This window comes from Cyanistes caeruleus, chromosome 2 (genome assembly GCF_971803275.1).
Source record: "Cyanistes caeruleus chromosome 2, bCyaCae1.hap1.1, whole genome shotgun sequence".
NCBI lineage: Eukaryota > Metazoa > Chordata > Aves > Passeriformes > Paridae > Cyanistes > Cyanistes caeruleus.
This window is the reverse complement of record NC_141702.1, coordinates 51,644,596-51,672,459: the sequence shown is the minus strand read 5'-3', so window position 1 is coordinate 51,672,459 and position 27,864 is coordinate 51,644,596. Positions and strand designations below refer to the sequence as shown.

Genomic DNA, 27,864 nt, shown 5'->3' with positions numbered 1-27,864 from the left:
GATGTGCAGAATTCTCAAGACATCATCATGCTTTTAGGGACGAAACTTGACACTTTGAGAAGCCATTGAAGAGTTTGTGTTAGCTCCTGACCTCATTGTAGTAAATGGAATAAAAAAACCCCATGTATTGACTTCAATAGGGACTAGATCTCACCTGAAGTTTCTGACTAAAAAAAAAAAAAAAAAAGAAAAAAACCCAGAACAAATTAAAAATAAAAAAGCTGATTAAGCAACCGCAGAGTATCAGAAAGACCGCCATTGTTTTCACAGTTTTAGAAAAGTGAATTAGTAATTAATTGTGAGGTGTCTTAACAAAATTTTTAATCCATCAATCCCTGTGCTTCTATGAAATAATAAAATAAATATGAGTTTTCAAGAGCAATTCTTCCCAAAATCAGTGTTCTTTTTCTGTGACAGGTGGTTTGGTTGTGGTGGTTTTGGGGAGGCAGAACAGCAGATAGGACCTAATTTATTCCAGTTTATGACACTGGGCTGTGTAATGTCCCTTATATACAAAGAAAGTGCACAGTGCATGTAAATCACCAGAATAACTTCCATAGCTGACTTAAAAACCATTCACAAAAAAGAATTCATCAGTGTTTGGGTGTTAAGCTGAGAAAAGGCTTGAAGAGGAAGGTGGGTGTCCACTACATATTCAACTCAATTATTATTTTCAGTAATGATTTGGATGATAGAATTTAACACTATTTATATTGTGCAAAAAAAAGAATAGCCAATGCTGCAGAGGGCAGATCTCAGCAAACTGAAGAACAACAAGGTAAATTAAATACAGAAAAGAGCAAAGTGCTTCCTGTAGGCAGGAGAAATCAGACAGAATGAGAGCAAGTTACTTTTGGCAAGGCAGTAAAATACCGTAGCGAACTGCAGGAGATTGTAATAGTAACTCAGAAATGAAAACCAACACTGTTGGTTGGGATTGGGCAAAATCTAGAAAATCTCATTCAGTAACACTTAATGTCAGCTTTATAATAAAATACTAAAGGTCCTAAATGTCAGCTTTACTTGGTGTTGGTGAAGTCTAAACTGAAATAGCTGGGGTTTTTTTAGTACTCCATACTAAAGAGACTAAAAAAAATAATAAATTTCATAATAAAGAGTATATGGGAAGAATACAGAGGACTACAATAAAAATAAAATACATAGAAAATATGAGCAATAAGAAAACATGAAAAAAATATTCACCTTGTCAACAGAAGAGGAGAAAAATGAAGAATCAACATAATAAATATCTCTTAATGTGTAGAGAGTAAAATAAAGGGAATGTTTGTCCTGCTTGTTAAGAAATCTAAGATAGTAAGTAAAATTGCTTTGTGGATACTAGGAAGGACTACATGCATGCAAAAACAGGTTACTTAGCAATGACACACAATTAATTTTATTAGTTTATAAATCATTTAGCTAACCAAACGTAAAAGATCAAATATCATTATAAATTTTAATGTCCAAGAAATATTGCAAATATTATATAAGCAGATATCTTCCATCTTCATATTTCTTTAATTCTATTTTGGGCAATTTAAGATCACCTTAATAGAGGAGAAAAAGAGACAGGACACTTTGGGCTCGTAGGTTTTTTTTTTTTCCAAAACTCATCAACAACTCATGAATATGTAATTTTGTTTTTTGTTGTTTTTTCCTTTTTCCTTCTAATGATAAAGTAAATAATTCCAAAAGAGTTTATACTTTACATAGTTCCATGTGACTTTCCATGTATAAAATACAGGAGTTCTACATTTCTGTACTTTGATATTTAATTCTAAAAAAGTAAAATAAAATATTTATCCGCTCAAGGACTTACATATTCCAAAGTTGGCCTCTTTCTCCTTTTTACCTAATCTAACATGTACCATGTATCCTATCACAAAGGAAATGCTACAAAAAAGAAACAGCCATTAATAAAAATTTAGTCTTAAATTTTTCAGTATGCTGAAATGTCCCTTCCTCAGTATGGGGAATCTTCTTATCAGGTCTTTTGCTTTGAATTTTTCATTCAGTCTTTCTATTTTTCTTGTTATAAGTGTCTTGTATAGTAGCAATCAATACAGAGCAGCAAATTCTTGACATTGCTCTTTGCTTTGAAGCATGCACTTTACTTCATTTGCCTTTTTAAGAATTTCAGGTTTTGAAATGCAGCTATTCCATGTTCTGAACCAAAACCTTATTATTCATATGCATGTCAGTATGATGTTTTTTGTTAGGTTTTCAAAACCCAGCTCCCATTGTTTCATGGATATGGTAGGCAGGTTTTTAATTTATTTCATGTGCAGCATCACTGCATTACACTGTAACAAAATTATAATCAATGAAGGAGGAGAATAAAATAAACTATGTAACTCCAACTGAAAACAAGAAGCAGTTTTTCAGTATGTCTATAAATGAAAACTCCACTATTGCCATTCTTTCTCCTTTTCTTGAAGGCAAATCAACAAATGCAAGATTTTCAAGAAAGGAGAAGGATATTTTTGCTAGAACTCAAGCCTAATTTTCAGAAATTACTAATGGACTAAACACTTAAATTCCTATTTAAATGCAATTTAGGCTCCATGCCAGCAGATTTTAAAATATATTAGTAGCTCAGTGTTAAAGGAATGTATCCTGTTCATGTGTAAGTATCACAAATTCAGTGGGTAATAAGTACTTAGGGTTGGATTCAGCTCGTTTAACTTCAGCTGCATAGAAGTCAAGTACCTCCTCTGAGCTATGTTGGCAGTCTAGGCAGAGAAACAGGGACCTCCAAAGAATGTTTCAGCCCAGCACTACCTGCATCAGGCAGGTGTCCAGAAAAACAAGGGAAATGTAATAAGAGGGAGTAAGAGAGAATGAAGAATTACAATGGGAAAGGGGCATGCCCTATGGGTATGGGAGGATAGTAGCACACCAGGACATGTCCTGCTGAGCAAGAAGATTATTTTGAGTATTTGAAAAGAATTTTTAGATTCAGGATTATCAAAGATCTAGGTTATATGTGAAACAACACTTTACTTATTACCAATTTGCTACAAGTTCTCCTAGTACTTTGCACTGCCTCTATGAGAGAGTACTTGACGCCAACTTTGAAAGCATGCTTTTTTATGAAAGGAAACAAAGGAGTACTGTCTCATACAGCACACAGATATATCAGTGAAAAAAAAAAGATATTAGAATTCTTTTAAACAGAGACATTACTGTGCTAGTGAAAAAATGAAAATATTGCCTAAAGCAAAACAGAATGCGTACAAGAATCAAAGAAATTTCCCATGTAGGATTTTTCAATAAACTTTATTCTTCAGCGACTTTTCATGCAGCAGCAACTCTTCTCTGCAGAATCTATCATTAATGCTACATACTGTGACACAGACAAACATCCTTTAATGGCAAGTTAAAGAATGAGTGCTACACTCATTTTCACTTTGAGACCAGAATGAGAATAAATGCTATTATCTCCTGGAGATGTTTTGCCAGAAATTTAACATCAAAATTAAATCTCCAGTCTGCTACCAGCTCCTGCTTTCTCTATGCAGACAAAGACATTTCTTGAAGTAATCCCTATTACTTTAGATTTGTACTTTACACTGTTTCCAAGTGTGAAAACCCAAGAGTCTGGCAATTATCATTATATTCTCATTTCTGTAGCAGGTTGTATATGCTAATGAAGAGAAAAAAACCATAATTATATAGTATCATAGCTGTTGTTACCGAGCTCTCCTGTAGCCTCCTCTTCGAAACAGCTGTCTGAGCTTATGACTTTTTCCTTTATTAAAAATTAAAACCACAGAATTCAGGAAAGCAAACACAAAAGCCAGAAGTTGAAGTTTTAGGAAATATCTTGTGCTTTTAACCCTGTCATTGTTTGCCAACCACAAGAAATGCACAATTAGAAGTTCCAAAGATTTCAAATTCTGTGCAAATTATGCTACATTGTATATCCTTGTGGTGAGTTGAATGCAATTTTGTGACTGAAATACCTTAAAAGAAGTGGAAAACACTGATCTAATATGTATGTATGTGTGTATGTATGTATGTATGTATGTATTTATGTATGTATGTACAAGTCTGTTTTTCAATAAAAGTGAGTGGTTAGTTCTCTTGGCTTAAGGAGAAGCTTTTCCAGTAGAGGAACCTCTTTAAGTATAGCTGTTGCAGTGTTTCTTACATGATCATTTGAACATCTAGGATTATGCACAATTGGGTAGATGATGATCACAGATAAGCTTTGCACTACCCTCGGTACCAATTTTTACATATTTCTTATGTGAATAGTTGTGTAAGTAGTTTTTACACTGCATATTACTTAGATTATATCAGCAATATATTTAACAATGTTCCATTACAATTTCTATTATGATGCCATATACAGTATGACATAAACTTCATATTGGCATTCCAATGAGGAAAAAAAGATATCTTTAAGTCAAACTTTAAGATAAGTATATTCCAACTGCTTGACATCTCTGGCTAATGCAAATCAATCTCCATCATTGCAACTGCAGGACAAACGTCTTGTGATTTAAGAGCACCTGTGGGACACATTGAATCAAGTGCATTTGGTTACAATGGGCAGTCAGGAGCAGCAACAGTTACTGTGTTCTGTAAATGGTGATTAAAGAGAAATACCTAAATGAACATGCACTCAAATACAGTGTTTCCTTGTGCTCCCAAATGAAAAAACACCCACGGCCAGTTTAGCCAAATGAAGATAGAATACCTTTGGATGTGCCAGAAGCGAGCAAAGCCAAGACTAAGAAAGTGTTCTGCTTTAATAACCTGACAGAGGAAAAGAGAGGAGTGACAAGTATAAAATTGCCAAGGAAAGATAGAAAGAGAGGAACTGCTTTGTGCACCTGATTGGAAATCATAGAAGGACCCCTTCTATGAAGCTGCCCTATGAAAGAAGAGCCCTTCACTTTTAAGATATGATCAAAAGCTTGACAAATCTAACCCCTTTTATTTTTTCATTTGAATAGTGAGGTATATCTCAAATTATCCATAGAGGAGGTTCTTCAGATATTTTTGAACACTCTGATCTTATTCTCCCCTCTGCATTGCAAACAGCAGTTTTTCTATAAAGGGATTCATTGGCAGTTTAAAGATACCAGTGAGATACTTAGACACAGCACATTACTGATCACCTCATTATTGCTGAATTACCCACCTGTTGTAGGGTGGAAGAAAAATAGCCTGAGTTACACTGGGGCCTGCTGAAGAACAGGCTCTTAGTATGAAACCCACAATAAACCACACTTTAGTTCAATTCATAAGGTTACTCAATCAATCAAATCCTACCCTCAAAACAGAGAATCCAATTTCTAAACAAACAGGTATTTGTGGTGGTCTGATAAGAGGCATATGTCATCGTACTACAGCACTCCTGAACAGATAGGATGTCCTTAAAATTGCTATCATTGAAGCAGCAGCAAGTTTTGAAAACAACACTAGAGTAAACTTATTCTCTGGGGATAAATTCACTAAGGTAATCATTGAGTTTAATGGGTTATTAGAAAAGGACATCAAATATTTTTCATAGCTAGTGCTTCATTCGGAGCATACGGAATCAACAAAATAAAAGCAGCTGTGAATGCGCTGTCAACTGCTGTGTGACAGCACTGAAGTCAATATTTTTTGACTGAGAGAATATTTTTTCTCTTTATTATGGACAATTATTAAAAAATCATAACCTAATCCTACGCTGTTATTGAAGCTGACATTAGTTAATTCATTTATCTATACACTACCTTTCAGCACCTGCTTTGGAAACATTCTTTTCATGGGAACAAGAAATGAAGAAAATTACATTAAAAAGATTACTAATATTTGAAATAATCCTACAATTTTGAGGTAGCAGTTTTACAGGAGAAAAAATTAATTTCTGTTTTGTCTTGAATAGTTATACTCCAACATGCATTTTGAAATACCTGTTTAAATGTTCAAGGAAATTTATCTAGGGAGTACAAATTCTTCCACAGTGCAAAAAGCATAGTATGGCTCTGTGACTAGGGTAGACACTCACTTTGAAATATTTGTGACAGTTTAAACACATTAGTGTCTCCTTAGCTTTCTATCAGTGCCTTTTGTAGGAGCCACTCACATGCTTCAGTGAAAAGTTGTGTCTGTGTAAGAACGAATTTTATGCGTCTGCTCAAAGTGCCTGAAGACACGCTGGTGTTTTCAGCCCAGAGATAGATCATGAGTGTTCAAGTGGCAGGACCATGGGAGTGGGAGCCTCCAGCAGAAGGGCAACTGCAAATACAGAGTGTTAGAAGATGATGAACCACTGGTTCATCATGAGGTGATAAGTCACCACAGCCATTCTCAGTGCATGGCCTGTGAGCCTGCTGCTACCATTGCAATGTTGAGAAAGAAATAAGGAAAGGGAATGCATATACATTAAACAGGAACAAAAAAGGAGAGTACTTCACAGCTCACATTGCTTTCCCAGGTTCAATAAATGCTCATCCATATGTTAAAAGATGCTAAAGGCAATACAGGATTTCTATTTCCTACTGGATTAACACTGGCAAAACTTTTAGTGACATAAGCATCAGAATGGCTTCCTTCAGAAATTCCAAATAACATAAAGCTCCTCAGAAAATGCATGAGTTTAGTGCTGCCTTGAAATTTTTAGTAGAACCCTGGTTCACAAGACAATTTATTTGATAGATTCTAATTAGAAGGTCAGTTATATACTTATATTTAGAGGAAGAGTTGATGTGGGGAAAGTGTATTCTAGCTATTACATCCATATTTAGAACAAGAAAAATTGGTAGGGACTATGTTAAAGTATTGCATCTGTGCCCCAAAAGAATAAATAATGAAACACAAGGCTGACACCATGAGACAGTGAAAATTAAAAAGCAGGGCATAATTTTGTATGTTTTTATACTTTCACAAAAGATGAGTGGTTGTTCTGGCAGACTCCCCTACTTTCAACTATGGTAAATCCCCTTCAGCCCTAGTCCATAGCTGACTCATATAGGCATAGTAAAGGTACTGTGTGTGAGAGGCATAGACAGCCCCCAGACAAGCTGTCATAGCAAACATGCATTCTGTAGCTGTGATCTTCTGAGCATCTGCCTGACTAGAAATAAATTTAGCTTCTGATCTTTCATTTCAAGAAAAATCTACAGTTTTTCCCCCAGTGACTTAAACAACTGGTGAAATGCTAGCAATGGTGCACTACAGCATACAGAAGTGTTTTCCTGACCAAAGTGGACCATAAAGTGATGTAAGAGTAGGGCTTTGTGTCACTCAACTATCAGTCCTCATAGAAATGAGGAACATGGGGAAAATAGGGCAAGAAAGTTGTGAAAATCCGGACTTGAAGAAGAATTACAAAGATATAACTCTGTTTTGGGTTCTCACAGCAGTCTACTATTTTTTAGTTTCCACCTCCCATTCTCACAGAATCAAATAGTAAGAGTATATAGCATTTAGGATAAGATTTACTTATATTGTGTGTCTAGGGCTCATAGTATAATGGCACCCTGATATCAAAATGGGGCCACTAGATGGTACTGCAATATAATTAATAAATATTAAAAAGTAATCTCATAAATATATATTAGGATATTTTTCTGCAGTGTCTTAACTGTAACATTTGAAAGACTTGCAGAAATATCCATAGCACTGCCTTTAGATATATAAGAAAGCCTCCATGTAGCTATAATATATGCATCTTTAAGGTACATGCTAAAATGCATGCTTACTAATCTTAACAGTATAACTGAGGTACTCAATATATAGGTAAACACACTCCCAAGTAAATCATCATATGGAGTTATTATCTGACCAGTCACTACACTTATTTTCATGAGTTCCTGTATTCGGTTCAAAGCTATTAAATTGTGGGAAAAGTGAGCATATATAAATCAACAGGAAGATGTATGTTTATTCATAAACTTAACATAAAATATGCCCCAGGATTTTAAAAGATAAAATTGTTACAATTAGCAAAATATATACAATCACATTTCATATTTTTCTATACTTTGAATGATTTACTATCACAATTTACTTCACCATTAAAAAGATGAAAAATTCCACTTTTATCTAAATGTATTCCACCATATGCTATGTCTACAGTATTAAACAGATTACATTTTATAATCAGTTATCTTCCAGCTGGTAAAGATCTTGAGGTTTAAAAATTGCTGCAGAACTAAATTTTCTGAAACCATAAGCATGCTTAATAGTATCTACCCATGAAACTACCCCCTGAATAACCTAACACTGCTGGTTGCCAGCACTATTTTCAATTTTCATCTGTTAGATATATGATCAAGCATGTCAAATGTGCCCTAAGTAATAGAAGTAAAAAAATAGTCATTTACTTAAAACATTCTGATAGCTATTTATCTGAAAACCCTGGTCAGATTTAGTGCTCAAAGGCATTTACCTACAAAGTTAACCAGATGCTTTGAGTTGAAAACTAATTTAATTTCTCTGTTATCTTAACAGGACATCTGTTAAAACAACATCCAAGGAAGGTAATATGTTCAAAATTAACCATCCTGCAGGTTGTTTTATTCGAGTATGTATGACATTGACATTCAATTGCTAATGACCACTGCTTTACAAAAATAATTAGTAAATGTGGAATCAAGGCAGTATAACGATTATACTAATGCACACAAAGTAATGTAGAATGAATGCATAACTGGTGTAAGTTCAATCTTTTTGCCAAGTTCATTGCTTTGTTACAGTTGAGTTATGCTGAAGATGAATTATCCATTTCTTTTGTTTTGTTCTTTCTTCAGCTTCACCTAGATATAAAGCCCTCCCTTTAAAATCAGAGAATATTAGCTGCATAAAGTTTTCAGCACTCATAGCCAGCATGTTTTTTAAGCAGCATGAGTGACAAGCTATGCAAATCATACCCTGAAGTAATTTGCATTATTGCAGTTAATTTGCATATGGATATAAACTGGATTTCAGATCAACTAGGTATCAACCCAAGCAGTGGTATATGAAAGTCAGACACATAGGTGGATGTGTGCTTGCCAAGGCTGGGATACTCAAGTGGAAAAATACTACTTACTACAAGGTGCCTATTTCTGGCTGGTCCTTATAATTTTGTGCAATAAGGTGATAGGGACAAGTGGGAACAGTTGGAGGAAAAATAGGCTCTGTATTTCCTCCCACCCTTTCAATTTATTTCCATCAGCAATGCGGGACTGCTGCTAATTTGTTGACAGGAGGTGCTATGGCCATTGCTGCCTATTCCTCTTCTCATTAGAGTCACCCAATGGCAAAGGAAAATGGAAGGAATGGGCTTCCCTACAGGCACTAAAAGTCATCTATATCTGGCTAATCCTGGACTAACATCTCAGATTAACGAGGGAAAGGAGGATTTCTCAGTGATGAAAACTTGCTAATGCATGAGCATCATTCGTAGGTGGATTTCTAAACTGCTCATTTCCTCCTGGAGATCATTTCCATCAGCTGCTGTCCCATAGAGCAGGTTGGTGGCTGGGCCTGGCTGGAGGCAGAACTGATGGCTGTATCCCAAAGTCCCTTCTGCCTTTACTTTACCATGAAGCATAACCATGAGCACATAAACACTGACTTGAAGCAGAGGGCACACTGGCATCTGGACATGATTTCTAACATTTGTCTTTATTACTCTGATTCCATGATATGGAAAACAGACTAGCTTGCAGTTCAGCTAGAGTGGGCCGTGCTTGCAGATAACAAAACAGCAGCAAACTCCCTCCCTAAACCTCCATTCCTCCATCTTTGCAGAACTGACTCTCTCCCCAGGGGTATTGCCCAACAATGTCATTTTATTGTCTTCCTGCTGCTCCCTAGAAGTTATGATGGAGCCTTCACTGAGTTTTGGTTAACCCTCCTCATTCGCTTACCTCAGCAGGAATAGGGAAGAGTTAAATATTTGCAGCATTTTACTGGACTTCAGGGTTTATACACAAATATTTCAGTAGTTTGTTAAAGACAATATACAGAAACCTATATATTAGCATAAGTTGAATTGTCTTTGAGCTAAAGGACTCTAATTCTTTTTGAATGTGTTACTACTTTTTCCAAACGTGGACAGCCTACATCCTTCCACGTTTTACATAAGATACTATATAGCTTTACATATATGTGAAGACCCTTCATTTTTCTCCCATAGTAAAGCAAAAGTGTGAAAAGTAATTTAATTATTTATTACAAGATAATTAGCTTTTTTCTTGTGAGGTGTAACAAACTATCCGTGGTTGGGAATAGGAAGCCAACTACAAAAAAAACAAATAGAAAACTAAAATACTCAGCTTCACTTAAAAGCCTAGCAGGAATGTTAGAAAAGGTGGAGTATGACTCTTCTCAGATGCACAAAGTGAAAGAACAAGAGGCAATGACAGAGTGACATTGCACAGATTGCTGCAATGGAAATTTTAGCTGCATATCAGGAGAAAATTTTCACAATGAGAATGGTTAAGAAATAGCGGAGTTGTTAAACTTCCATCTGTGAAGGCTGAAACTTGACTGGTTAAAGCTCTGGGCAACATGACAGAACTTTTAAGTTGGTGCTGCTCTGAGCAGGAGACTGGATTAAGTGACCTTGAGAGGGCTCTTCCAGCATGAATAAGCCTGGGATTTTGTAAGTCCAAGTTATCTTACATTTCCAGTTATTTGTTGTGGGTAAGAGAGAAAGTGTTCAGAAACCTTTAATTCTCCTTAAAACTTCTGGTGGAAAAAAACCATGATTACATATTTTCCTTTAGTTTACATTTTAATAAGTACAGCAAATTCAGTTCTTTGTATCATATTTAACAATTTCAATTTTAAATAAGTGTGTTTTTTAATCTTATTCTTTCATGTTCTCCCTGTTGCAATACAGGGCAATATAGGAAAGGAAGTAACATGATTTGAATGCAAATAGAAACTTTTTTTTTTTTTTTTAATTTTTTATTAAGAACAGTTGCTCAAACCTGTAGAATGAATAATGAGGAACCACAGTTTGACTACACTTAGTGATCTGTGTACACAATATCACTTTTTCTGTGCTCAGAGATCTTAGGTGCCAGAGTTCTGTACCTAACCTTTCATATTCTTATTCTACATGTTTTCAGATCAGAACTGAAGTACAGTATTTACATTTGTATTTGTTACTAAGCTTTTTCTGACTGCTGCACTACATGGAGTAGTATGGTGCCCTCACTCAACTGCCAGAACTTCATCTCTGAAATAGGCTATGTGGTAGAGAGATTAAAGAAAAACATACAGTTGTGATTTCATATTTAAAAGTTTGTAAAAATGAATGTACAAGAGAGCTAGATCATGCTTAGTCAAGCAATCTTAATTCTGGCATTTCTTGAGACCGGGGTGTTTGACTTTGAAACATGTAATTTTTGTTTCAAAAATATATAAGTACAACCTAATGATTTAATATAGTAAATGCAAATTTTGTATGTTGTTAGGTTTAAATAAGGAAGACATCAATAATGCCACAAAAAATAGAAACTAAGTCAATTTTGACAGTTTTTCAGAAGTGTGTTCTTGGACATATTCACATACTACTCTGGGCACTACAGTAAAGTGATTCCAGAGCTCAGCCAGGTGACAGTGAGAGAACTCTTGGATCTGGCAATACAAATAGAGTTATATGCAAGGAGAACCAGAAGTACTGACTCAAGGATGGGACCCTGTGCAGCAAGGGCTGCCTTGGACCCTGGGGCCCATCTGCACCCCCTTGTTCCACACCCCAAACCAGCCTTTGCGTTGAGTTCCAGAAAATGACAGCAACAGCATCTCCACTCCCACACTTGCAATGGGACCAGCACAACTTCAGGAAAGGGTTTAGTTCAGCAAAAAATGTTTACTCATTTCAAAACTGAAAACGGGAGTGTGATAGTGCTTATTCTGCTTATTTTCTGCTTGTGGTATCATTAGACATCATTAAGGGAAGCTTTCAAATGCCTTGAATTAAGACTGCTGTTATTAATCACATGAGTATTTTCTGTTGTTGTTCTGAGATAGCTGAATCTATTTCCTTGTGTACTTTACTGGGTTTTAAAAAAATCACAGGAATGTTACGTTTTCTCAGAAATGCTTTCTATTATGTTTTCCCTTTTTTTGTTTCACTAGTGTACTTCAGATGTGCCTCATTCAAGATAAGAGGTAATGCTTTTCATGTGCTACATTTGCTTAGCCACAGGCCAAAATAAATATTACCTATCCTGACACCTTAAAGTCCTACTTATAGAGAGTATGGCAGTCACCAGCAAGCAAAACAACACACAGGCTAATTAAATATTTTTGAAAAATAATACTGAAAAATAATACTGAAAAGTAATTCTGAGGAGTGGGTTTTCTAGGCGTTTGTTCACAGATCCATGCAAAAATCAAGGCTAAGAACCAGTGATTGTACTTCCTCTTTGTTACAAACCTTTCTTACAAAGCCATAAATAATCCCTCTTGCTGTGATAGAGTTTCAGCAAAGATAACTGTGCCTCAAGGACAGAAAATACTTGGTGTGACACTATTTTCCACAAGATATCTATTATTGTAAAGGTGTACAATGCAAACAGATTTACACAGATGTTCACAAATAGTCCTTGAATCTCCTCAGTCTCTTTCATTGTTCCTTTTGGAACAATGAGATAGCATCTCATTGTTCCAAAAATTTCTGAGTCTTTACAGGCCTGTTTCAGTATAATAAAGAGAAGCTGCAAAAATGTCATGACCTCCACCCCCACAAGTAAAATAAGTATATTAATAATTGAAATATGTCCTCTCCATTGTCTCAGCAGGTGATGATGGAAAAATTGTTGTACACATAGAATAAAAGCTTTCTCAAAACTTTGGAAAAAAAACCTGCCTTATTTTTATTTTATTTGGTAGCAAGCTATAAATAATATATATAAAAATAAACTATGCCCACCTGAACTATTATTAGGCTGTAATTTTATCCTATCAATTCTTAAAACCATGCTGCACAGGATCCTTTTTCATGGTTTACAACCTCAGAGGCAACCCTCTGGTACTTGCCTAAAGGTTGCTTTTTATTCTCTATTTAGAACAAGTTCAGACACAGACCTTTTCTCCAGGTTCTACATACCATCCCAAACAAAGAAAATACCCAGGTTTATCATCACAGACTTAAAACTGCAGCTATTCCCAGATGAAAATATAAATATTAAAGAAGATTCACTGCAAGATTTATGAATATGCCTGAGAAACATTACACTTGAAATGATCTATTCTGTAAGATACCTACATCTGTAAAGCAGGCAGAGCCTCTGACAGATCTAGAATGGAAGGGTATGTTATATCAACCTGAACAGTTGGGTATCTTTGCATTTTATGTATATTTCCAAGCACTACATCTTTTAGAATATTTTCCTCGTGGGGAGGTCTTGCTGTACCATTTGAGTTGAAAACAAGAGGAGAATGATGCCCCACATGTGAATTAGATCTTTTGTAGATAATGAGTTGATCTCCACCTTTTTTTTCAAATTAATTTTTCTCTGAACTTTTCCTTTTCTCCCTCTCTTTACCAGCTCTGGTGCTCTGAAAGCCAATTGAAGTGGAAAGAATACACTCTACTGGGTATTTCAAGGCAGATCATATCACTGAAGCAAATAATACCTCTAGAGACCAAATAAAAGATTAAACTGCATTCAAATATAGACCTGAACCCTATGGTTGTTTGGGAAACATTCCAGATGACAACTTCTAGACTTCAGAAAGAAATGATTTAAAGGTTTAAATACTGTTTGTGGGCCATTTTTATTCCAACTAGCACTTACTAGTGTTCTTATGCTGTTTTTATACCCAGTGCTCAAGCAACTACTTCTCCTTTCTCCGTTTATTCCCACCCCCATTCACTTCCCTCGGCAAGATAAGCATCCCAACATTTACAAGTTTAGGAATGCAGGTGGCTGAAACAAGCAGGTGGAAAGAGGGTGGATTGGGTTGAATATAAATGTACAACAGGTGCTGGGTTTCTTATATATGTTAGTTCTCCTGGCAACAAAGAATTTTGACCAAATAAAAGATAATACATGCAGGTTCTTTTATTTGCTGTGTTTTTGCCAAGCTTTTAATGAGATTGGGCCTGCCTAAAAGTATAAAATCAGGAAAGTGTAATGTTTTACCTGCAGAAAATTACTTTACACCCTCAGGAAATGAAATTCTGATCCTTTTGAAGTCAGCATCTTTTGAAGAAAGAGAATACATGGGGATGAAATACCTTGTCTCTAGTAGCTTTTGTACTTTGGGGGTAATTTGAAAGAAACAACAGGCAAGGAAGAATCTATGCCTCATTTATTCTCCCTATAATTGTGTTTAACCTTCTGCATAATAAGGTATCAGTAACTCACAAAGGATCACAGGATTACATCTGTAATTTACAGTTGGACTAAACTCCCTATAATCAGGTACAAAAATTAAAATCTGAGTCAAGAAAAGAATGTGATGTGTTTGACACTAGGGATTCTCCTTGATGGTCACTTCATAGCACTGTGAGCATAATTCAGCAATACCTAGACTCAATTGAAGCATATTATTCTGAAAAAAAAAGTATTGCCACTGCTTGTCTTTTATGTCATAAATTGCCAGCTTTCTGGGGAACACCTTAGAAAGTAGGAGTGTTGGTTTGAGGCCACTACCAACTGCTCACACTGTCAATAAAACTCCATAAATATGTTGCTCTTAGGAAAATATCTTTTTTTCCTGTGGATTTTACTGTGTACAAGTGTTGAAGGAAAACAATCCTACCAGAAGCACAAACCTAAAAAAACCTGATGAAGCCAAACGGCAATCTGTTCTGGTACCTCAGTTTACATCTTAATTTAATGAAAGAACCCTTATTTTAAAACTATTGTATCATGTACAAGATCCCTGAAAGGAATGCAGCTAAGTAACAGCAAGCTAAAAGGTATGATAAATATTTATTTGCCCCTCTGGTGGCAATGTTTTGTATTCATGAAATCATTAATTAACTTCTCTCACACGGGTGAAATTTGCATTGCAGGACTACTGAGGGGGACAAAAAGAGGTAATTTTCTTTTAAAGAATATATACAATTATTGTTGTGGGCATCAGAATGCATATGCTCATTACTGCCTAGTTTAAAAGCTTCTAACCTATCCAGAATACTCCAAATTTTCAACAAACTACAGCACTCATTTAGGTAACACTGAAAGAATGAGTAAAACAGCACAGTCTGGGGCATGTCAACGAAGAGTTGATGACTTAAATGTATCCAGTGGTAAATTACCTTTGAAAGGTCTCCAGCCTCCAAATAGAAGCAGATAACAAACACATTCCATGTAACCCAAAGGACCAGCCAGACAGCATACTGTAGGGAGGAAGAGAGAAACACAGAATTAACAATTCCACTCTCAACTGAGTTAAACTTAGTTCCTTAGCTCAATCCAAGAAAAAAACAAGTATGGTGCCTATGAATAAAAATGTTACACATAAAAGAGAATCATAAATAAATCCTTTCCTTTCCCTGCCACAGTGTTGAGCGACCTAGTGAGTACTTAGTCACACCAGAACACCTGCATCTCAGGAAACAGTTGATAAATCTGACACTTGAATTTGAGACTAATCTGTATATCTTCCTTTATGTTCAAATGGGTAATGCTACAATAGAGAGGCATGTAATACCAATTATACTAGTTATTATTAGTAGTTGTTATATTATTGTATTAATTGTATTAGAAATGCAGAACTCATCATTCAAATATAACCTACTAAATAACAGCCTAATTGAACTAGCACTGGATTTTTTCAACACTTCAGATTTCGTCTCGATAGACCAAGCATATATATAACTTGAAGAAAATCTATCTATCTGTCTATCTATCTATCTATCTATCTATCTATCTATCTATCTATCTATCTATCTATCTCTCTATCTATCTATCTATCTATCTATCTATCTATCTATCTATCTATCTATCTCTCTATCTCTCTATCTCTCTATCTCTCTATCTCTCTATCTCTCTATCTATCTCTCTATCTCTCTATCTCTCTATCTCTCTATCTCTCTCTCTATTTCTGAATTATTTCTACAAAATATGGGGGAATGTATTCATGATTCTTGCCTCTATCCATTTATTTTGTGACCTTCCAAAGCACAGTTCATAATTATTCAACACCTTCAAGAGGCAGACTGACAGATTCTTTGGGGTTTTTAAATTTTATTTTAATACTTTTTCATTTTGTTTTAGAGTGTACAGGAGAAGTGCTAATATTTAAGCAATATCTGTTCATTGGTAGTTGTCAAATGTCTTATTCATGTATCTGATGGGAGTAATGGAATGCATTTTTTCTCTCTTTCTGTCCACTTTTCTGCTTCTGTTTTATATTCACAAGACCTTATGTGCTAGGATGGGAAAGTACATTCCCCTGCTGTAATGCTGGAGGATTCTGTATAATAAAGTTTGACCTACTGTTGCTACTCTTATCTAATGTTTGCATTTAAGAACTTCCCCTGACAAATATTCCATCATCTAATAAACTCCAAGATCTTCAAACATTTTTCTGATGGCTGTTGCAGCCATCCTCTAGTTCACAATTCAATTCCACGTTTGTTTATTTCATTCTGCAAGGCCTTGTGTACATGTGAAATACGACAGCAATAGGACAATATTCCCTACCTGTTATAGCTGAGAGCTGCTTTCTCCTTTTATACTACCACCCCACTCCTCACAAGTATTTACAGACTTACTCTTCATGTCTCGTGGCCTTTCCTCCAAACAACATTGATTATTTTGATAGATGCTTTTACAAATCCAGAAGGTGTATTTTCTGCACACCTCCATGTTGTTCATATTCCAAATAAGCAGACTATATTTTGGAGTGTATCGTATCCATTCCATACCAAAATTACATGAAAAACTATTGTTTGTCATGAATGAAAATCTCTTTCCCTTCATTCAGTAACAACATGTGCAGGATTCTTTTTGCATCTCTCTTGCATCACACTGTTTATTATTCAACATGCCATTTTCAACCTTATCTAGACACTGTGAAAATAAAACAATTCTGCCATTTCCCAGGATCTAAAGTGAGACTATATCCAATATGACCAAAATTTAGACCTGTTCTAATTTTTTATTTTTATAAAATAACAAAATATTTTCCATCCAGCCTAGCTTAGCTGGACCATGTTCAGATTTTTAAAAGTTATAATTAAAATAGTTTTTGATTTAATGGAAGCTAATATAGCTACAAATGCTTGAATTGCTTTATACAGAGGTATTTTCATGTATTTAAAGCATACTGACTACATATACTTTATAGGTCAGCTCTTTCTGGTCACAGATGACAGATTTATTTAGGTCAGAAGAACTGTCTGGAGGTCACCTGGTCCAACCTCTGCTCAAAGCACAACCAGCATGGATCAAGTTTTGCAGGGATTTTTCCAGTTGAGGTCAGAATATCTCTAGAGATGGCCCAGATAATCCACATCTACACTTTGAATGCAGACTGCTAATAAAACTTTGGAAAATGGACACTGAGTTCAGTTGGAGAATCTTGACACTTTTTTTAAAGTAAAACTTTGAGACCTTAAACATATTAAGCATTTTATTTTCCTATAACTTTCTCACACTATACCCCTCTTCACATGTAACATGGAGCTTTATAACTACAAAACAACAGAAGAAAACATTAATTTAGATTCAATATTCTTAATTTAGCTTTGTTAACCAAATTTGCAGCATTCTAACTTGTTGGTTTTTGTCAAATATTGTAACACTGTAATGCTACATATTCTCATATAGATAATAAAAACACTCCTTCTGACACATGAAGATAACTGGATTTCTTATAGTGAAAATTCTAGATACTGCATTTGGAATGGTTTCTCAAAAATAAAAAATGTGCAGTTTCTGTTGCCTTCAAATTATTTTGTGCTCCAGAACAATTTTAAGCAAATTGGAGAAAATAATACAAGCAGATTTGAAGATACTTTATCCACAAAAGTTTCAGGAAAATGGCTGTACAAATGGGAATAGACACTATTGAGTCCTTGTACGGAGAAAGACTTACAAGAACAGCATTTATCAATCAACATGAAGGGGGAAAAATGCGGGAAAGAGAGACACTGGAAACCGGGTTTCATTAGGTCAGCTGTTCACAGGACAGCATGCAACAACTGATTAAAGAGCTCAACATGCACAGGACATTCAACAGAACATTGCAAGGAACTTTGAAACTGTTTGTGCCAGCAGAGAACCTTATTACATGAAAAAACCAAACTTTTCTTTTTCACTGCCAAGTTTATCATCAAAAAACTAGTGCGTTTATCTGCCGTTTAGACACACTCTTTTAACAAGAATCTCTTTTTGGATTACAGGTAAGGCTAAAAATGTCTTTTTAAAGTATGTTTTAAACTTCTTCCTTTTGAAATGTTGTAATAAGTACTTGTTGCTTGAATTCTGTAGATAAACACTCAGTTTAGTTGTCTTGAAATACAAGGATGTTTCTGCTTCCCATTGCTTCTTATTTCAGAGGCTTCAGATGTAGCACATCTCTTATCTCTGCATTTTATCTCAAGCAGTCATAAATGCCTCTTGTTTTCTATGTGCTTCATCAAACTGTTGAAATTCAGCACCAAAGGTCTGTGACAGTGAACAAATCCCTCTGACACTCTATCACATGTATCTAATTAGAAGCATATTTTATAAGAGTTCTTCAAAGGGCTACAGCTGTATTTTTTTTCTCATATGTGGGAGTTCAAGACAGCTGATATGATCTGACAGAAGCCATCACAATGCTACAGCAGTCACATAACAGCAAGACAAGAACTTTGATGAATACACACTTGACCAAGCAGGAGATACTAAGAAGGGCCACAGCAATGACAATGAAGTTTATTATTTTTATGGAGATTCACATTGGAAAGAGGTATAACTAGAAGGTTAAGGCTGAATACTTGAATAGTAAACATGAATTTATAACTCTCTGCAAATAATTTTGAGAAGAATTAAGTATGTTATGGTTTATTGATACTATGATTCACTATGAATCATCACAAATGAATATAGGATGTTTTTTTTCTTGGGGAATGGAAAACTGAGATATTAAAATACTTGTACCAGTATTTAGAACCTGTACATTTCTCTTCACACTTCTGCCAAAGTTGGCTAAGTCACATTATCTAAAATTTACTAACAGGGAAACTGGAGGTCAAAGAAATTAAAACACTTGACTTAATAATTAAGCCAAGTGGAAAAATGATCACAAGAGAACAAGAAGCAAAGGTTCATGTAGGCCACAACTGCTTTTGATATAAACATGGTCAGCAGAGGTCACATCTACAATTCTTGTCACATTTTGCCTGGAGGAGAAGTATGTCCCATACCTTTCAAGCATAAATAGTCAGAAACTCTGATATCTCTGAGTATTTTAAATTAAAGCATTTTTTTTTTTTCCCACAGAACTTTACATGGAATTTCTCTTGCTCTCAAATTCTTTTCTGATTTGTGAGTCACTTACCAACACATTTGTCTGAGGGATACATGGTCCGAGACCTACATTGTGCAATTCAAAGCAATTTAATTGTTCTTATGATTAATGATTTGCTACTTATTTTCTTTTTAGAAATGTACATTACATTAGTTTCAGATTCTTCCAAATCTGAAAATATTCCCCAAGACCCTTCTGTGCTACATCCAGAAAAAAGAAACTGAAGTAATTTCTAAAATTATAATTACTACATTTACCACAGTGATTAAATATGTGATTGTTTATGCTATCTGGACGACAGTAATTGAGTTGTTCAAAGATTACCTTGAGCCCCAGCATGTCTAGGAAGAGCATCTCTTTCCAGTAATGCAGTAAGAACTGTCCAGAATATAATTATCTTTGTTTCTAAAATTATTTTCCCCTAATTTACTCAATCTATAAAGATATATCACATAGAAATACAAATTTCAAACCTATATTTTCCCCATCAAATATGATAAAAAGTGGAATTCTCAATACTTGGCATCAATATACTAGCTCTGCCTCTTGTTTCCATATGCTGGGAACTGATAGAATCACCTAGATTCCCCTGTGAGAAGTCCATCTGAAGCAGAAAAGACATCAGTCTACAGTGGGACTTCATGTGGCTGCTTTGTAGGCATCATCTCTGATTTCATCTGCTCTGTGCATTTTGTTGTTTCCTTCCCATTCCCATTGCCTGAGGTTTTTCCTGGAGAGCTGTTGAGAATATGGGCAGCACAACATGGTGGAGAATCCAATTCTAGAACCCAGCAGGAGCCACACATCCATGGGAAGCTTCCAGTGCAGAACAGGATCAGAAAACAGCTCCTGACTCCAAAGAGGAATCTGAAGTCAAATTCTCACCCAGCAGAGATTCAGTGACTGAATGCATGAGGACCAGATGTTTCAGGCCAAACTGCTGCTCTCAGGAACCTAACACAAAGAGCAGCCATGCTCTGCTTTTAATGATTCAGATGAAAGTCTTCCCTGACCAGCAGTTATCTATAGGCCTCACTGGAAAAGAGCTCAGGGCCAAAACCAGTAGTCTTGACAACAAATAATATTCCTAGCAGCAGAAGATTTTGTGCAACCAGTTCAATTTCAATTAATGTTCATTGACTTTCCTGAATGTACTGGGAAGCTCTTGCAGAATGACATAATCCTCTGATTTTTTTTTCATTGCTTGTTGGTTGTCACAGCATGCAGTTTGCACTAGTTTTGCTTGGCTGAATTCTTCCTTTCATTAAGACTTAGATATTTCTTGCTAGGTTTTATTTCTTTTTCATTTATTTTTAATCATGGCTATAGTATCAGAGCACTGTCCACCCTTATGAGCATCTGTTTCTAAGAAAATATGAATTGATTCCGTAGCATCCATTTTGAGTTGCTGTAGTTTTCTCTCTCAAATTGCAATGACAGTCTAGTTTTCTGCTAGTGTTTATCAGGGAATTCTTTAACCAATTGGCATTGTGATTCCTTCACTCTTCAGTCTTTCATTAGTCACACATTTATGTATTTTTTCTCTTTTCCTTTGTTCGCTCAGATAAAAATCTGACTGATATTTTATATCCTTGTCATTACACTTTAGTCATTAGTGTCCTCTGCCAAGCCTGACTGGAAGATGCTGAACTGTCATGTGCATCAGAAATGGTCACTACCAAACAGAAAATTGCTGTTGGAATGGTTTTTTCCTTCCTTTTGGGCAATCAGTGCTTGCAGACATAGAACAAATGCTGCTTAAAATTTCTTTCCAGAGGCTTCCATACACCCCATGGCTATGTATAAACCTTCAAGCTCCTTGAACTCAGTTATAAGCCCTGATTTTATATTATTTATTAACTCTATTTTTTTGATGTGCATGAGAAGAATTAATAAGCATAAAAGACAGGAGGAAATTTGAGGCATCTTCTTGTCAGGTGGATAAAGGTACAGCCCAGAGCCCAGTACATTGATAATCATATCAGGGCTGCAGTCAGCCCTCAATCTACTCATAGCCAGGGAGTTCTAGCTTGAGTAGGACTCACTGGACTTCTTTCTTTTGGCTGTTCCTGTTTTGTTCCATCTTCTTTGTGACAGAATTATGCTGGGAACAGAAAGCACAACAGAGATTTGCGTTTTGTTTTGAAGACATGGCTTCAACTCCTTTTACATAAAATAAGTTGAATTTCCAGGGAGCGCATTACTGTCAGAGTAGTATCCATCTGCCCACATTTAGATGTCTGCAATGCAGATGTCCTCCTCTGAGCAGCATCTAGATTCCCATTACACTCAATTCAGAGGAAAGGCACTTTCAGGGCTCGGTTCATTTCCCAGTGTCTGACACAGATCACTCTACTCTTGCTGTCTGGAAAGCCTAACTTCTTAAAGGCAAAATTCTCAGTGTCACAGAGCCCATTAAAAATCTTATACTGGGGACAAAGAATAAGATAGTAACACTACACTATGCAGATATATATACTCCTTTTTACCCCCACATAAACAAGACCAAAGTAATTTAAGCATCACTGGGATAAAATATCACTGATGGGCTGTTGAAGAGACATGTTCTGAGAACTACTGTTGCTTATATCCTGCACTTCCTGATGGCCCACTAATGCTTAATCTTGAATCATTCATTTGTTCATTTCCTGTTTCTTGGATTCACAGCTCTTTATATTTTAGTGTAAAAGATTGAGAAAAGTGTTTTTTGGTATTGCATTACAGCTTCTAAATCGGTGTCTAACTATACCACAGAAGATAAAACCCACAACAATAAATGACAAACTTCCATTTCAGGAAACCATGAACAACACTGGAGATGTATCAGCCCATTCATGCAGCCTTCCTAAGGAAGATCTATAACATTTTCTCAGTGTAGTCACTCTATTCTTACCAATAATAATAATAATTTCTTTCAATATCATCCTGTAAGGGTGAATGCCCAAAATGTAGAAGAACTTAGTTTCACTGTAGCACTGTTCAGTAAATCTACTGTGTTTCAATAGGGAATTACAAATAGTCTGGATCCTCAGCTGAAAGTACTCTGGAATTGAATAGGTACTTTTAAAAAAGTTTTCCTTAAAAGGACAGTATTTCTGCCATTCTTCATCCAAAAGGGGAGCAAAGAATTTTTCTTCCTTTCATCTCAAATATTTTCTTCTTGTCTTGGTTAGGGCAATTTTTTGTTGTTGTTGTTGGTTTTGTTTTTGTTTTTTGCTTGCTTGTTTGTTTTGTTTTTGGGGGAGGTTTGGCAGGGATTTAGGTTTCTTCTGAATCAATATGTTACAATTCTTGAGCTTTTTAACAAAAGTGTATTCTATGTGTAAAGAAAGTAAGGTAAGGAAAAAATTTTAACTGGACATATTTATTTTATCTTTTGACATAGCTGTAGAAATTTAATTGGTTTGGCTTCACTCATCTTTCATTTCCTGTATATCTTTGATCACATCTTTGCTGTGAAACATTGATCAGCAAGCAGTAACTTCAAATATCTGAATACTCATTGTACTGCAACACAGTACATATCCAACCAGCTGCAGACACGAGTATACATACATACATTCACAGATGGACTGATATTTTTCTTCTTATGTTATTTCCATACTTTTTCAGTATTCTTCTGTTTGTAGAACAGATTATAAAGTCTCTCAATTTAGAAATCACTAATTAAATGTAAGTAACAGGAAAATGATAGTTCTCATTTAAATATAAATCAAAAGGCTTTCTTTATAACAGAATTCTTGATATAGCTCTATATTTCAAGACATGACTTGAGCTGGTTACACAATAGTCAGCCTTAAAGTAGAACTGTTTTGAACCTTTTTTAACCTTTCTACTTCAATTCCAACATTAATCTACCAGGATCTACCTCAAGAGCTTCTAGCAGTAGAAATCAATGCTGTTTGAGATATAAAAAACTTGAAATAATGGCTTTGAAATGACATTATTTTTTGACCAGTTCTAATCAGCTGTTAAATTTATATCAAACTTGGCATAGGGAAAAAAAAAAAAATAGAAACCAAAATGACGTGACTTTGTCATTTGGTTCCTCAATTACAGGGCTAGAAATATTTTGAAAGAATTTTTTCAAACTGTACCTTCTAGAATACTCCTAAAATACTAAGCATTTCAAGACCTGGATTTCCTCAGAGGTATTACATAGTTACCAGTGCAGAAATTGTATTCACAGGAATCCAAACTACTTCCAATAGTTATGTATATTTTTATAAAACAAATTTTAGTAGAAAATTGCAGGAATTGTTGTGGTAAAGTTCCACTTGTAGCTTCCGAGAACATTTTACCAATTAATTACCAATAAACAAGAAACATAAACAAGATCATAGGATACTATAAACTGCTTTATTGAAGGCTTCCTCTAAAAGCAAATACTACTATGGAATCACCACATTGCAAAATAGGAAAAAAAAAAAAAAATAAATTCCACAAATTTAGCATGAAAGTGATAGGTGCCAGAATGGTTTTGAACATACAAGTCTGCCTCAATTGTTAAGAAATGTTTGAAAACGTGCTCAAGAGGATTATGTAATTTCTTTTCTGCAGAATACGTGAATGCTGCCTTGCCAAGAAATGAGGTTGCCACTTGCCATTGCCCAGTCCAGGGACCACTCTGCTAAGAGGCTCTGCTGATGGTGCCAGTTCAAGAGGCCACGCTGATGGTCCAGCCCCTCTGCAGGGCAGCAGTGCTCCTCCATGTGGGCTCTGTGCTGTGCCCACCTTGCCACATGCCTGCATTCCACCCAAAGTAAACCAGCTCACCAGCTGGGCACCACTTCTCCAGGCCCTTTACAGCCTGAGGCACTCCTGGGAGGAATCTGCCTGTTCTGCTGAGTGGCCAGCCCTCAGTAAGAATACTTTCTCCAGTTTGAACTGGACAACATGTAGTAAGGAAAGAAAGGTGTTCTTGTCCGTTAAAATAAACATAAGACACATATTCTCACTCTAGCCAGATAGGTTTCTCACTGGAAAAGTGGGAAGCTGTAATTTGCTTCAGACGTTAGCAATTGATGGAGCTAGACATGTATTGGCTGTTTCCTTGGTGTCTCTGGGCTTTTCAGAAACATGCAAAAAGAAAAATCTTGATTATAATTCAGTCATTGAACAGTTTATTTTAATGGAACGTTTAGCAGCTGTTCCCATTTTAATTCTCTATTAAAAATACAAATCAGGACAATCAGAATTCTTTCAATGTTCATTTTTAACAGAGTGCAAAAAATAAAATCAATAGCTACTGTTGCTAGGAACAGAAGTTTACTGACATTTATTTAGATGCTTTTATTGATGCCTCAGTATTTGAGTGCCAACTACAACTATTTATAAAGGGAATCCATCTCCCTCAGAGAATATACCAAAATTCTTGCTAAAACTAAACCTAAGCCATTTATAATAATATCTTTTTGATAAATTGAAATGCTTTTATTCAGCTTTCCAGGTATTGTTTTCTTCCTTCAGTTTTCTTTGGCTTAATGCCTTAACAGACAAAGTCCTGGGGAGCCTGGTGGTTGAGTCCACAGAGCTTTGAGTGCGATCTTCAGTGTTTATATTCCAAAGGAGATATAATTGTAACTAAAGATTTACCACAGGAAAAGTAAATAAGGACCATCAATTTTTTTCTTGCCACTCTCCAAACTGTTTATTACAGCACAATTTTAACGAAATTCCTTAGACCACTCTGAAATTTCATAAAAAAATATTGGGATGTGTCTAAGATACTAGGAGACTTTGTGTTTCAGAATTGCAGAATGGAGTGCATAGGCCTTTAAAGTCACTGGCTGGCAACTCTCTTTTGGGAGGTTGGTAGCTGCCTTGAGAGTACCAGTCAATGGCAAAGGTCACTTCCCATTCCTTGGTGGTAACACACAGAAACCGGATCTGCAGAGTGTTTACAGCCAGCCATACAGTGGAGCCAGACTGAATTTTGTTCAGAAGTTAAGAGAGTTGGAGGGGATGGAGTCAGGTTCTGGAGGCACAAAACCTAGCCTCATGGAACTGTGTGGGGAGTGCAGGATCAGACACATTTTCCTTGTGTAGGGGGTGCATACCTGCAAAAGCATCACTGCACCTACCTCCATGGGACGGACTCTCGGAGTGAGTCTAATGAGCAACAACAAAGGGAGAGAAGACAAAGAATACTCTTCCAATTCCCTTCTAGTAAATCTGATGGGCAAGACTGCTTGATTTGGCAAGATCAGTATGTTTTAATACAACATGGGTTTTTTTCAGTCTTTTTCAATCCTGAAGGTATTGAATTAAATGAAAGAGTAATCTGAAGCTTTAACAATGAATGTAGATAGACAAACATCACTTTCAAAAAGAGGATAAAATACAAAAGGGACTTAATTTTCTAGTTTCTTCAGGGAGATTTAGAATGGTGTTTGCCTAAAAAAAATCATTTTGTGCTGAAACCAGACTGTGTATACTCAAAGGAAGTACTATTTTAAAAGCATTTTCTTTATCAATAAATCAATCTCTGATTTTTCTCAATTCACCAAAACACTTTACACTTTGTTTGCTCATTGGATTAATTAGGGCCTTTCTCAAGGAGATTTATACCTGACTGTGTGCAAATTTGCTCTGTATTACTCAGGAAACAAAGAAAGTTCTTCTCTTAGATGATATTAGGGAAACTGCCTTTCCCTTCTCTTTCAACTTGCATCAAAAACAGATTAGCTAAAAATATTCCATGCCCTAGGTTTTTGCAGTTCTGAGAAGAAACCAGAGATTAAATCAGATAATGTTTAGTCCAGCCCTCTTAATATACATAGACTGGCCAAATTCTATTTCCCTAAATGTGATATGATCAAAGAATAGCATAATGTTCTTTATTCATGCCTTTGAGAGGCTTTCTTTCATGGCGTCAGCTCCAAATCCTTTTATTGGTAATATTATGGTAAATGTATATCTCTGATTGTATTTGATTTTCTTTCTCTTAAGTACCTGTTGCTTCTCTCCTCTGAATATCTCAAATGTCCTGAAAAATGCTTTCACCTTCTGGAATTTTTATTTTGCTTAGTTTTGGGTGAGAATATGCAGCTGTTTAGGACTGGAAAAAGTTATTGCTATTATTTCCTTTACTGCTAACCTTCTTATTCCAAGTATCTTCCCCGTCAAGCATTCACAAAAAAATCCCTATAATTTATAAACAAAGCAGAAGAAAATTTCAAACACCATTCAGCACTAAGGCTGGCATCTCTGTAACTACAGATGCAAAAAACTCGAGACATTTAATCGTTAAGACATCACTGACTGGGAAGCCTGCCACCAACATCCACACTTGATGCACATACATTGTCTTTTGGCTCTCTACAGCTATGCCCATCTGCTTCGGTGGCATGGTGCCTGCTTATCAGCTAGTTGGACGATTCCAGTACACAGAGGTGCCAAAAAAAGGTTTTACATGGGTAGCCTGCACAGCCACAAAAGTGCCATTTCTTTTGTAGGAAGAACTGCTAGAGCTGAGATACTAATAGACTATGTCTTTGTGCTTTTTTTTCTTTTTTTTTTTTTTTCACTCACTGAAAATGTGTCTTGCCATCACCATTTTTGTATCTCTTTTACAAAGAAAAATATGGTACTGGGAGTGAAACAGAATAAAAGCAGATAAGACACTGATGAACAAAGCCGCTATGAAATGAAATGAGAGTAGGGCAGGTTAGAAGTATAGATAAAGTATTGTGCACCATATGCCCCTAATTCAAAGGAAAAAAAATAAAGCAAAAATACGTACTCACCCCATTTTACAAAATTTGAAACCAAGATAGCTTTGTAAATGGAATTGGATTAGATTGAGAAGAAAGTAAACAAATTATTATATGAAACCATAGAGCTGAGATGGAAAAATAAGCCTAGTTTGTCCTAAAGATATGGCACAAAATTCTGACAGAAATTTAAACATCATTTGTTGGTTTTGTTTTCAGGACCATTGCTCAGAATAGATATTATTTCAATCTAAGGCTGGACCTCATATTCTTTTTATAACACTTATAACTCAGCAAACTGGAATCTAAGATTATTTAAGCTTTAAATTAAACAAGTCTTTAAAAAAATTATTGAGAAATACATGATGAGGGAATTAAACTGACTTTCAGTGTACAAGATGCATACGAACTTGTCACGTAACATAAATAAAATCAATTGCAGCATGATTTCTGATGTTAGAACATTAGGAAACACAGCAAATATAGTCAAGAAAACTAACAATGTGACTGCGGGTCCATAAGCTGCCTTGAAACATCAGATTACAGAACTTTGTTTCCCTTTTGTAGGGATATTTGGTAAAATGATTCAGGGCTTTTTCCCAACCCAGCTTTTCTTTCGATTCTTTGATTCTTACATATCTTTCTTGGCATTATGACCTATGCACAGCTCAGATGGAAAAGCATACACATTATTTTGATAAACACTCACTGCTACATAGATCCTTTC

General features: G+C 35.6%; 1 protein-coding gene across 2 annotated transcripts in view; it reads right to left on the bottom strand.

Annotated features, from left to right (window-relative positions):
• The window catches only part of NKAIN2 (sodium/potassium transporting ATPase interacting 2), a 529,063-nt gene that overhangs the window by 236,459 nt on the left and 264,740 nt on the right, over positions 1-27,864 (bottom strand). For both annotated transcript variants that reach the window (XM_086876954.1, XM_086876955.1), the window contains exon 3: positions 15,218-15,298. In XM_086876954.1, the coding sequence (XP_086733080.1) occupies positions 15,218-15,298 (81 nt within the window). The remainder of the gene's footprint in view (positions 1-15,217; positions 15,299-27,864) is intronic.